This window comes from Balaenoptera musculus, chromosome 11 (assembly GCF_009873245.2).
Source record: "Balaenoptera musculus isolate JJ_BM4_2016_0621 chromosome 11, mBalMus1.pri.v3, whole genome shotgun sequence".
Classification (NCBI taxonomy): domain Eukaryota; kingdom Metazoa; phylum Chordata; class Mammalia; order Artiodactyla; family Balaenopteridae; genus Balaenoptera; species Balaenoptera musculus.
The window spans coordinates 76895858-76908844 of NC_045795.1; the positions used below are offsets into that span (position 1 = coordinate 76895858).

A 12987-nucleotide genomic window follows, 5' to 3' on the forward strand; every position below is an offset into this window, starting at 1 on the left:
GAATGTGAATGTCACTGTCATCCCCCACCCATGCCTGCCTGCTACCAGACTGCTGTCTTCACAGGATGGTAAAAGAGAACTACCCTGCTATAGTCTTTTCTCTCTCTTTTGGGGAGGGAGAGTTAAAAAGCACCAGACATAATGTCATGATGGGTGTATGTGTGTGTAACATGGAGAGAGAGAAAGGGAGGAAGGGAAGGAGGGAAGCAGAAATTGGAGAAGAAGGAAAAATATACATATGCAAAATGACTCATTTACTTCCAGCTAGGCATTCCCCAAAAAGAAATAAAGGAAACCATTATGTGACATGGATTGGGAGTGAGGGACCCACACTGGAGGCAAGGACATGGTCAATAAAGCTGTGGTCCAGGGGAGAGAAGACAGAGACCTGAACTCCGGCAGTGGCATCGAAGAGGAGAAGTGGATGGACTTGAGAGAGATATTTAAGGGCATTGACAGGGCACGGTAACTGAATCCTTGTGACATGCTAAGGGAGGAAACATCAAGGATGGCTCCCAAGGTTTTGTCTTGGGCAACTGGGTGGATGGAACCACTTACTGACTTAGGGAAGCTGATGGAGTAACAGAGGAGAAAAGTGAGCTCCATCTGAGTGTTCAGTTACTCAGATCTAAGCCACAGGGATCGCATGGTCTCTGCACACAAGTGGCACCTTGGCTCCAAATACATCTCCCAAAAGAATCCTTGGACACATTTTCAGAGATTTTTAGTACTCATGCCCTCTTACATCTGCTTACAGACTCATTAATCTACGCAGCTTACTTTGGATTGGGGCGGTTGGCATTATGGATTTGTTAATTGCTGATACAATGTACTTTCTCTGCAGGCCATATGTGAAGAACAGCACTGGCATTCAAGAAATGTTAAATAATAATGTAAATGAGAAAAATTTCCAATCCCAATAATAAAGGGATCCAAGGAACACTGACGCAACTTGCAATCATCGGAGCTGTTTGATTGCCTTGTCACTGTGGGACAGTGACCAAAGTGATGTTAATCTAAATGTCATCTAGAAAGAATACTAAAAATATTATGGTGAAAATTAAGTACTGCAACCTTAGGAGCTGATTTAAAAATTAGAAGATATAGCGATTTACATCTGTGGATCTGATGATCGCCAAGTGCAACCAGCTGAACATACCCACATTTTCCTTTGCTTTCCCTCTCTCTTTGAGAAAATGGGTTCAGTTTTAAAGAGCTAGTCCAAACTAATGTTCCCCCAATCAGCGGTTCTTAAATGTTGCTACATATAAGATTTTAAAACCACGATGCTTAGGCCATATCCCAGACTAACTAAATCAGAACCTCTGCAGGTGGGGCTAAGGCGTCAACATTTCTTAGACTCTTTAAGTGATTCCAATGTGCAGCCAAGTTAGACTACCAAGGCCTTGCATAAGTAGGATCTGCAGACCAAATGCCTTAGAAATACGTGGGGAGGAACTGATGAAAAGGGCAGATGCTTGGCTCCACCTAAGACGTGCTGAATGAAATTATTTGAGGATGGGTCCTCACACTCTCCATTTTAACAAACTCCCCCTGTGATCTATATGCACACTACAGTGTGACAACCCCTACACAAGCTGAAAACCAGTGTCATGCCTTTAGACACAGAATACGTCTGTGTAAAAGAAACCGAAATCCAAGTAAAAAGGAGAAATGTCATCCCATCACCTGGAAGTTTGATGTTTTGGGTTTTGTTTGCAGGGGGCTGCCATGTGCATTGTAGGGTATTTAGAAACATAACAGGCCTCTACCCATAGATGACAACAGCACCGCCCTTCCCCAGTGTGACAATCAAAAATGTCTCCAGACATTGCCAAGTGTCCCCGGGGGAAGAGATCACCCCTAGTCAAGAACCACTATGCTAAAAGATTCCAAACATGTGATGGTTCCTTATCTTCCACTGCTTGGAATTATGAACAGCAAACACCTTCCTGATTGACCAGATATGTCGACTTTGGATTAGATATTTTGGATTCAAGTAGGTCTAGTGTTTCACAGAGATAGGGCACAGGTTTTCAAAGAAGGTGGGATAAAGTCAGTCACCAGCACCTGAGCAAGCACTAATGATGTCCAGTTGCAGTAGGGCTGGGCTCTGCCTTCACCTAGGGGGCTGCTGAGTTATTAATATGTAAAAAATTGAAAATTAGGTAAAAAGCTCCTTTTTACCTAATCTAAAGTTCATTGTGAGATGACAAGAGGAATGAACTCTATTGTTCAGTTAAATTCAGTTAAAGGGCAATTTGTTTCCATGAGTGATGAGTTCCTTCTTATTGTGGGTCAAAGAATAGATAACCTCTCCACATACAAACAGTGTTCATCCTGGTGAAAGAGGTAGGAAAATGGTGGGGTTTTTTTTCCAGTACCAAAAGGCTGTTAATTGGTGTTCAAAGGAGACTCTCCTTTTAGGTGGTCTAAAACTCCAGATACACTCTGACTTTTTCCACAAGGTCAAAATTACCAGGTGGGCCAAACTGATTTTGGACATCTTTAGGACAAAAATGGAAAAGTCTTTAATTAATTCAGATGGCTGCTAGAGTATCTCACCTGGAAATGCTGAAATCATATCAAATGGCTGAATTTGCATCTCACACTATACACAAATGCTAATGCTGGGCAGGTAGTAAGGCAGAGAGGTTACAAATGCAAGCTCCAAAGTCAGAATATCCATGTTTGAATTAGGCCCACACATGTATTTGCTATGAAGCAAGTGACTGAATATATCTGAGCCTCAAACTCTTCATCTGTTAGGTGAGGATAATAATAATACAGATCTCACCGTGATGCAATAAGTATAAAATGAGATAATATATGTAAACAGCACTTCACACAGTGCTTGGCATATAGCAAACACTTATTAAATGGTGGCAATTATCCTTATTTTATTTAAATGTTACTTACGAAATCTAACAATGGACTATTTTACTTGTTATTATAACCCACAGAAGATAATTTTACAGGTTGATGGGATATTACAGATGCTCTATGTGCTCATTTTGCAGATGAGAAAACTGAGGTATAGAAATGAGATATGATAATCCCAGATTTATGCAGAACAGGCTCTAATACTCAGATCTTTAGAATCTACGTGCAGTGCCGATGTAGTACAGAGAGGAAGAGCTTTGGACTCAGAATATCTGGGTTTGCCACCTCAATTTACAGAATTCAGTTTCATCATCTGCAAAATGGGTGTCAAAGTAGCTAACCTGAAAATGTTATAGCAAGTGAGATAGAATGTATGAAAGCACTCTGTAAACTGCAGAATTCCACACAACTGATATTTAATATTACAATTTCTTCTTCCTTTAAAAATGCAATGCAAACATAGACCCTTACATGTATAAGCCTCAACGTGCCACTCACAATCCTTTTCGGTAGTTTTTCACGGCACAGGGAATAGGTCAGGCTCCGACAAGTGCGGCCATTTACTCTCTGCTCTGCTTCAGTGCTGATCACGCCAAACGCAGCACCTTGGACAGCAGCCAGAGAGGCTTCCTTCAGGCACCTACAACGCTCTACAACGCTCTATGCACTTTCTTACTGGCTGCAAGCTACTTCTGCCTTGCGGTCTGACCCTCACAGGGAAACACAAAACTGCACTCCACCTTCATCCTTGTATACTGCAAGTTCAGAAGATGGGTGTCCACATGGAATCGGGGCATTCTTTGACCTTCACTATTGGACCTGCATACACTGATTGACAGCCTGCTACATCCTCTAGGAAGTGAAAATTGGCACTTTCATTTGGTCTGCCTACAAGTGAACTGTATATATTTTAGGACTTAGAAATATTCAAGTGAATAAATCCATGCTGAAACATACAGCATACCTCCTTGTGAACTCTGTGTAGTTGGGCAATGCCAGGGTCAGAATACCCATTTCAAGACCTCAACAACAAAACTTTAAAATGTCAATGTTAATTTGGGGCGAGATAGGGAAGGTGAAGAAGGACATAAGGATAACACTGGAGATAACTGTACATCTATTTTAAAAGGGAATAAAAGCCACGAATTTGCCATTTTACCAGTTCACAAAGAGAGCATCCCTAAAGGACACAGGAAACAAGAGAGGATCAATATAAATTTTAGAACTTAAAAGTGCTTTCAAAGTGACCTCATCATATAAACGATTCTACTAAGAGTCATTAATTTAGTGATAGACATTACTTTGTGTCTTTATTATAAACCATTATTTGAAGATGGATTTCTTTCATGCGATAAACGTAGAACTGAGAGGGTTTGCTAAAAATGATGGAGCTACTATAAATGTATAAACCCATCTTACGCCAACCCATTTTATTTGCTCCTTAACCATAATTTCAAAATTATAAAACATGGGTTGCTTATTATGAATGACTTGGTAAGGTACCAGGCCCCTAACTAGATGCCACTAAAAAAAGGAATCTGACTCATGATTCTGTTTACATACTGCTCAATTAGTTGTTTTGTTTTCAATGCAAACATGTTTTAAGTGTCCCTAAATACCTGACTCGAATTCAGTCCTAATACACGGTATTTTTGTCCATTGCTAGGATTTTTAAAAAAAGTGCACCTTTGAACAGAGACTTCAGGAATACACAAAGCTTGGGGTTTGCTAAGGTGGAGGTTGCGGCATAGATGGGGGTGGGTAGAGAAGGTCACAGACATCGCAAAACACAAGCCAATACACACATAACTTCTTACCTTTTGGGCTCTGGATTTGCCTGGGTTTTGGGATTTTTTCTTTTTTTGGATTCCTTTTTGGTATCTTTTTTAGCCTCTGGTTCAGATGGGGAGGGAGTTTTGCTCCCTTCAGGGTCTGTATTTGGTGTCAGCCCACTAAGGTACGCATGCATTTGTTGACTTTGGAGAAGGGGTGGTCGCATGGAGCATGCAGAGAGTGTGGCCAGCCATGGGAGAATCAAGACCACACATACATGCACAAACAAAAGAAAGAAAAAGAAGGATGCATCAAAGAGCAAGAGCAAATGCATTCAAACTAAAATAATAAGCAAAAAAAAAAAAAAAAAAAGATGCAAACTTGCATAAGGAAAATCAGAACTGAAAATAAGAAATCCAAAACTGTTTCCATGACAAGATGTATAAACCTAACTGTGAATCAAGTGGCAGTCTTACAATATGAAATCCAGACAATGTGTATCATAATTCATGATGATGTTTACCAGGGAGTTTACAAAAACACTTCATTATTTTATAACACTTCCTTATTCAGTAACATATGTAGAATACAGTGTGACAACCCAGAGAATATAATGCAACTTCTCTCTCTCTCTTTAAAGAATTCAGTCCAAGAGGCTGTAACAGATAGTCATCAAAGTGTATATTTATAAAAAGCTGAATTATGCAGAGATAGTCCCCAGGTATCAGAGTTTTCATGAATATCTTTTATGCAAATGAAAGGTCATGTGCTGGGCTAGCAAACCTTATAACAATGGGAGGTGATGAAAATCTTGTTGCCTGTTAAATATTCAAACCTACAACGCTATTGTTATCCAGCTCTAAATGCTGAAGTTGCATCTCATAAAATCTACCAGTGCTAGAGACAGGAAAAGCACAGAACTAACCCCACAGACACTTCAGAGTTGTATAGCTTGCAAAGATGAAGATGACTGATACAGTTCTGATTTAAAAGAAAATGGAGTCAATTCTGGATGCTCCCACATACGAATTTCCGCAGAGCAGCAATTTGTTCATCACAGGCTGGGTTTCTGAAGATACCTAGTTTTCCTTGGGTGTGCCTTCCCTGGCTATTGGTTGAGGTGTCCAGGGTAATGTAGGCTTGTCTTTATAGTAAAAGCTACATACACTGGGACAGTAAACTGGCTGTGGCAGTGTGGAAACTTATTCCACGTCTTCAGAGCCAAATGGTAATGTTCTCAAATTATTTGCTGCCTTGCATTATTCAGAACACGGAACTTTTCCTCCAGGAGCTGGGCAACGTCTAAAGAAAGAAAGAACTTAGTATGGAGTTAGAACTGATGTTCTGGTCTTGTCTATAAAACCTATACACTCAGGGGGTTGATTACACTGTGACCTCTGAAGTTCTTCCCAGCTCTGTGGTTAAACTCTAAGTGTCATGATTATCTGTGCCTTCCAGCTTCACCTAGCTTGTTTCAGCTCTTGCTTTTCCTCTGCAGAGCATTTGTTCATGTTGCTCCTTTTGCCCGGAACCACTCAACTCCTACTTCAGCACTCAGCCCAAGCAGCGATTCCTCAGGGAGGTTCTTCCTGCCATCCTGCCACCCCATCTGAGTTGTGTTCCTTTATTAACTGCTACCATGGAGTTTTATTCCTTTTTCTCAGAGAACCAATCTCTATATAACTCTGCCCTCATTTGGTGTCTGGTTTTTGCTCACCATGCACGCTGAAGGTATAGCAGAGTACCTGACCCTCAACAAGTAATCATTAAATATTTATGGAATGAATGACAGCAACAACAAAGGCAAATACTTATTTAGCCCTTGCCATGTCCCAGGCATTGTGCTGAACCCTTTGTATCCACTTGCATCCTCTTGACAACCCCATAAGGACACGATCATCCCTGTTTTACAGATGAGAAAACAGTGGCAGAGAGGGTTTAATTACCATCCAGGGTCATGGAGAGCAAACGGAGGAGCCATGATTTGAGCCTAGATTGTTCTAATTTCAGAGACCACTCTAGAGGTCCTGTTTGCCATTTCTGTTAAGTCTCTTGAAAGGAGAAGAAATTCAGACCTGTGTGTTTTTTGTGTTTGTGTGGCTGGTGTGTGCGTGTGTGTGTGTGTGTGTGTGTGTGTGTGTGTGTGGTGTGCACATGCCCACGGGTCTGTACTCCCGAGGGAAAGGGGATGGATAGAGTTAGAGATGACACTAAAAGCAGGACCAGTCAAAAACCATTGCCAGTGCCTTAAAAAATTTTTTTAAAGGAATACCTCTGGACATGTGCTTACCTGTTCCCGTGGACGTGGGATGCACAGAACGCAAAGCTATAGTGAAGGAGGGTGGGGTCAATCATGGCGCCATTTTCTGCCCGTTCAAGCAGATCTCTGAGGTAACAGAGATGTCGGTGACACCCTCGGACTCCATTGCGGGCGCAATACTCGTCTAGTACAAACACCTGGCCAGGACTGAACCAGCCCTGTTTGGAGAATAAAGGAGAGACTTTCTTTTAAATATAGGTTGGGTTTTTCTGGGGGAGAGCTGCTAGAGTTGGGGATGACTGGAGAAGGGGGTTAAAAATAGCCACAGAGCTAACACTTCCTGATTGCTTATTAAGCGCCAGCCGCTGTGCCCAACGCTGTGTGTGCCATCTGGTTTAGTCCTCATAACAGCCCTATCAGGTAGGTGCTGCTATCCCTGTATGATGGTCGGGAAATCTGAGCTCAGGGAGGACATGGAGTTTCCCTAGCACCCCGCAGCTAGTAAGCGATGGCATCTGGATTAACAGAGGGAGTTGATTCCAGAAAGAGAGGCTCACCCACTGCTTTAACACTGAAGCGCACACCTTAAAAGAGTGTTGGAGTGCGGGTAGGGCAAAGTCTTGGTTACTGATAAGAGGAAATAATAACATTAATGCCTTAAATTGGTACAGTGCTTTACCCATGACAAAGAACTTTCAGTTGAGCCCCATAACAACCTTGAGAAGCAGACAGAGCAGGTTTATCTTCATTTCATAGATGAGGAAATGGAAATAAGAGCTCACAAATAACACAAAACAGGCAGGACTCAAACCCAGCTCTGTCTTTTTTCTTTTTAATATTACAGAATATATCTATTAACATGGAAATATGGTCACAATGCAATAAATTATTGTAAAATAGTATGTAGAGTATGATACTATCGGATTCTTATTTCACTTTTTTTTTTAACATCTTTATTGGAGTATAATTGCTTTACAATGTTGTGTTAGTTTCTGCTGTATAACAAAGTGAATCAGCTATACGTATACATATATCTCCATATCCCCTCCCTCTTGCAAACCCAGCTCTGTCTTACTCCAAGTCTTCTGGGTGTGTGTGTTTGTTTTTTTTTTTTTAATACTCTGGAGCATTAATAAATACTAGGATTGGTCTACATACATGCCAGGACTTCATAAATCCTTTCACTTTGGAAGTAAAAAGTTTTTTAGATTTTAAAATGAAGATAATAACAGAACTTTCCAAAGAGAACGACATGAGTAAGTTTTCAAGTTGTGAATCATATAGGGTTCAATTAAACTGAGAGGAGCTTCCTGTGCCCTGGCTGAGCGTTTTGCTTTATTTTTTGCCTGGCAGTTATTTGTTTTCTTATCATGTATTTGCTTGCTGCAGGACCACACAAAACTCTGCTCTAAAAGAGAACCCGGATGGAATCTCCGATTCAGAGCAGACTGGGAGGCATGATGGGGTAGAAACTGCTGCCTCTATCATGCACTTAAGAGCTGATCAGACAGGCCAAGCGACTTGCCACTCAAAGCCACCCTTGGGACAAGCCTGAAATCCAATCACTTCTTTCAGCTTGGGTGCCTTTCTGAAGCAAGAAAGAAACCAACTGAGGTGGTACATTGTTAAGCCAAGAATTTAGGATTGTCTTAAGTATAAATTTAATTCTACTTTGAGGGTCTTCTCTGAGACATCTTTTGAATATGGCTCCGTCTTGGGAGAGAGAAGGCAAAAGGAAAAAGTGACCAGGTGGCAGGTAAAGGCCAAGGAATTGCAGCGAGGGAGGCCCCTGCAACACTCTGCTCTTGTATTAGGGATCCGGGGAAACTTCGATAGACAACATGCAGCTCAGCAATGCATCCAACGAAAGACGGCATCTTTCCTATTTCAAATGATAAGTTACTGCAGAGGGCGGGAGAGTAGTCGAGGCAGTGGGCTGCCCCTATAGGCAACTTCTTTGCCACTCCATCTGCTGCCCCAAATGCTAAATCTTAGAAACAACACTGCTGTGAAAGATTAAAATATATTTTCTACGACTCAGATGACACCAAGTCTTTTGTAGATGCCAAAATAGCTGCTTTGAAAAGAGTTGAAGAAATATCAATTAGGAACTCAGTCGAAGACACAGAAAAATTTATGTATTCCTGCTGGTCGGTCTCCAAAACTAACTGAAAAAAAAAGATTGTAATAATGAGGAAATGGAATATATAGAGGCAGGAGATAAGGTCTTTTTAATGGCTGTTATTTTCTGAAATTTGGGGATGATGATTAATAGATACAGGTACACAAACGGGGAAGGAAACTGTTTTATGACATTCATAATTAATTTTGGATTTTTAGGTCTATAAATGATTCACAGGGAGCAAGCTTCAAAATTTCATTTCTGGTTTAATTTTTTTTAGAGGGCACTCACTCCTTAGTGATGAATTTCTTAGTGAAAAAGAAAATCGTTTTAAGAAATTATGATTTGAAAAGAGTCTTGAAAATAAGACGCCTCAAAAAAATTCCTCAAGAGACTAGGAATTTTACATAAAAAGAAATTATTTAAGTTCAGAGGCATATTCTTACAAGTTTCACGAATGCAATTTATAATTACATGAATAATTACATAATCGTAGGAAATAAATTTGAGAAAAACTGCCTTGCAATGCAAGGTAAGCTTTTTTTTTTTTTTTTTTTTTTTAAGTCAAAATGATGTATTCCTTTCCAATTTGGCAAAGTTCAGACTTCTGATGAAGTGATTCTAAACCTGAGATAATCAATGAATCTTTTGTGAGACGAAGATTAATAAATTATTCCACATAATCCCGCTTCTGTTTTTTAGACTATTTTATCTACCATTTTTAATATTTTGGCTTCTGGCACAGAACAAGAAAAGGAATTTAAAACAAAAAAATTAGTCAGAACAGATTTAGGGTATAGCCATAGCATTTAGACAAAGAACCCAGATTTTCATTATATTTATGTTAATATCAATAATATGTTAACCTTAGTTAATTATATAATATTTAATAATATACAGATATATTAACCTTAGTATGTGGAGTCAGGGATGAGGCTTCTCCTCCGTGTAAAGCCATTTCATCCTTTCCCCTCACCTTTCCCATCTATAATGTGGGATTAATAGCCTTCATCTTTAAGAAATGAAGTAACAATTTCTGGTTTGCAGAAGGAAATAAATTGGGTCTCTTTTAGCCTTTTGAATTTGATGGTATAAAGCCTGAAATCTATCTTCATAAATCTAATAAACACGTAATAGCGGTCCCTTAAATTTAAATGATTTAAATCTAGGCTTAAAATAGGATTTCAAGAAATGTTCATGCTCTTGCTGGAGAGCGGGACTTCTAAACGTCTAAAGCACCACACGAAAATTCCCCCAAAGGGTGAAAAATGTTTCGAATACTATGTAGAAAGAAAAAAGCCACACAAACAAACAAACCCAAAGCCATTTACCTTATGAAAAGGGAAGTGAACTTGATTTACAAATCATTTTGATCTTTAAAAAAATAAATAAAAAGGACCCATTCATTTCTGAGACAGGAGCACAGGGTCTTACTATGTGGGGTGGGGTGCGAGGGGGATCTTAATGTCTAAGAAACCGAGGCAATTTTTACAAGTTCTCCATAAGCAGGTGCCAAACTCAATTACCCTCTTGAGAATATTTCTCATGTAGCAGCTGAAAAGGGGGAAGCTCAGATAGGGAGGCTGGGGAATTGGATCCGTCTCTACTGATAACTTCCTCCCGCTCTGTCTTCTTTCTTTGGTAACTAAAACTATCTCAACACAGGAAATCAAGAACACACTTATAATTGTTAAAGGGGCTCCACAACGGAGAAAAGAGCTTCTGACATAAAGGTAGAAAAATATTTTATTTTTTGAAATGTTATCACGTTTCAATTGCTGTAGACCAAAGAATATACTTGCCAGGCAAGAATAGGAATCATTAAGTCTGTGATCCAAAGTAAGACGTTGCACCATCTCAAAGAGGGAAGCGTGGTCAAAGTTACAGGGGTTGGAAGAGATAAATTCATCCATGCCATGTTTTTGAGCTCTATCTGCGTCTGTTCATTTATACATGTAGAGAGAGACACAATTTAGAGAAACACATCACATTTTCTTTGACATTTCAAATACACAGGAATTCACTAGGCATTACGAACGCTAGCTGTTTCCCTGTTGCCTCCCACCAACATCCCCAAGATATTCTCTTTATACCTCCCATTGTCAACTTGCATCACTTACTGGTGAGTTTATTGCATTTCGGCAAAAATATATTGGCATCAACATGTTTATCAAATGATCACAACTCCAGTGCATTTATGTTGTTCTTGAAAAACTAAGCACACGACCGTAACTTCGCCTGCGTTTCACCAAACACTGAAAGCAGATCGGATCTTTGCTTATAAAAGCCTATTTAGTTTTTAGGTTTTTAATAGATTCTGCCATTCCAGTGGTTATATCTAGAGCAATTTCTCTACAATTATTGGGATTATCTGGAAAAAAGGGTTATGCTGATTTTCAGCAAAGTGACAATATTTGTATCCTCCCCTTCCAAATCCCCGTGGCCGATTTGGTTGCACAAAAGGTTTGGGTCTCCATCCTCCAAAATTAAAACAAAATAATAACAAAAGATTTTCATTGAAACCTGGAGAATAAGTTCAACGGGAATTTAGTTTGTGATAGCCAAGGACATTGTCTTATAGTGTGCTTACTCAGTTAGCGAAGCTTATGAAAGACAAACAAATTTACTCAGCAAGAGCTATGATCTGCCATTTATTGTGAATTAATAGTCTCAATGTATTCACACTTTTCCTTACAGGGTGAAGGCTGTAGGCAAAACCTCCTAAGGGCTAACTAATTAATCTCAATATGTGTAGCTAAAATAGTCTATATTCAATCGGCAAAATAACTCAGAGAATCCGACTCGAGTGAGACCAAGCAAATCCCAAAGAGGAAGGAATGAAGGTCCTAGACATTAAAGGAATCGGCTCACTCTGTCTCATATTTACTCACTGTCCTGAAATGCTGTGAAGAAAAAGAATCTTAAATCAAGCAAGAGTTTATTCATCCCCTTGCGTGCAACATTCTACTGGAATACGGGCACCTGCCAGGGACCAGTGATGCTGTCAGGACACGGGTAAACGGATTTCTGACTTGAGAGGGTATTTGAATAACATTTTCAAAAGTGGCCTTCATCCCAGGCAGGGTTTTTTTCCTCCCTGCTTGGGGGATGGCTGAAAATGGGGGTTATAGTTGCAGTGTGATATTAAGATGATGATTTTTCCTCACATTATTAATTTTGTGTATCCTTCCAACCTAAATGCATGGTATGTCAGATGTATGCCCTCTTCTTGTTGGGTTTTAAATCTTCAGTCATCTTTCATAGAAGCAGCAAGTGGTCAGTGTTTGACCAGGATGTGTTGTTTATGCCCAAGACACACAGAAGCAACGGTTACCAGAAGGCAAGTTGAAGAATGTCAGTTTTAATAGCCAAATCGCTCTATTAATAGGATAAAACGCAAAATTCTGGAAGGGATATCACATGGGCAGGAATTATATTAGAGAATATATTAGAATATATTAGAGAATCTGAAAGAATCCTCTTTGCTGGGTTAATTGCCTCAGATTTGTCTTCAGGAAAGTGCTTTCAATTTGAGTTTAGGTGCTTTATCTAGGAGGATTCTTTTGTTTGGTAATTTGGTCTCCAAGCTATATTTCTCCTTTGACTCAGGATGGCTAGAAAGAGAGGTGGCCAGGAAGTTGGTACTGGGCAAAAAGCTAGCTGCTTCTAGGGTGTGTGTGTGTGCGTGTGTGTGTGTAAGGGTGTGTAAGGGGGTGTGTGTGTGTCTGGCTCAAAGCAAGTGTCTTAAACCTGCTCCAACTTTAGTTGTCCCCCTGCAGGATGGCACTCCTGTAATCCAGGTGATACTGCTTCATCCCTTAGGACAATTCTGCCCTCTCACCCCCATCCTGTCAGTCCCCCGAGAAACTAACAGTGGGGTACACCCATTGCTCGTCCTGTTTCATCCTCATAAAAAGCCTCACTCACTCCGTGCCTCCCAATTCTAGCA

The 12987-nt window shown here is 40.1% G+C and overlaps 1 protein-coding gene across 20 annotated transcripts in view; it reads right to left on the minus strand.

Moving 5' to 3' along the window:
• CADPS (calcium dependent secretion activator) overlaps positions 1-12987 on the minus strand; it is a 477472-nt gene that overhangs the window by 136313 nt on the left and 328172 nt on the right. For 12 of the 20 annotated variants that reach the window (XM_036869050.1, XM_036869049.1, XM_036869046.1 and 9 more), the window contains 2 exons: positions 10841-10977; positions 6947-7134 (listed from right to left, as the gene is read on the minus strand). In XM_036869050.1, the coding sequence (XP_036724945.1) occupies positions 6947-7134; positions 10841-10977 (325 nt within the window). Of the gene's footprint in view, positions 1-4700; positions 4860-6946; positions 7135-10840; positions 10978-12987 lie in introns of all 20 variants that reach the window. The other 8 variants (XM_036869030.1, XM_036869037.1, XM_036869033.1 and 5 more) reach the window with 1 other exon arrangement.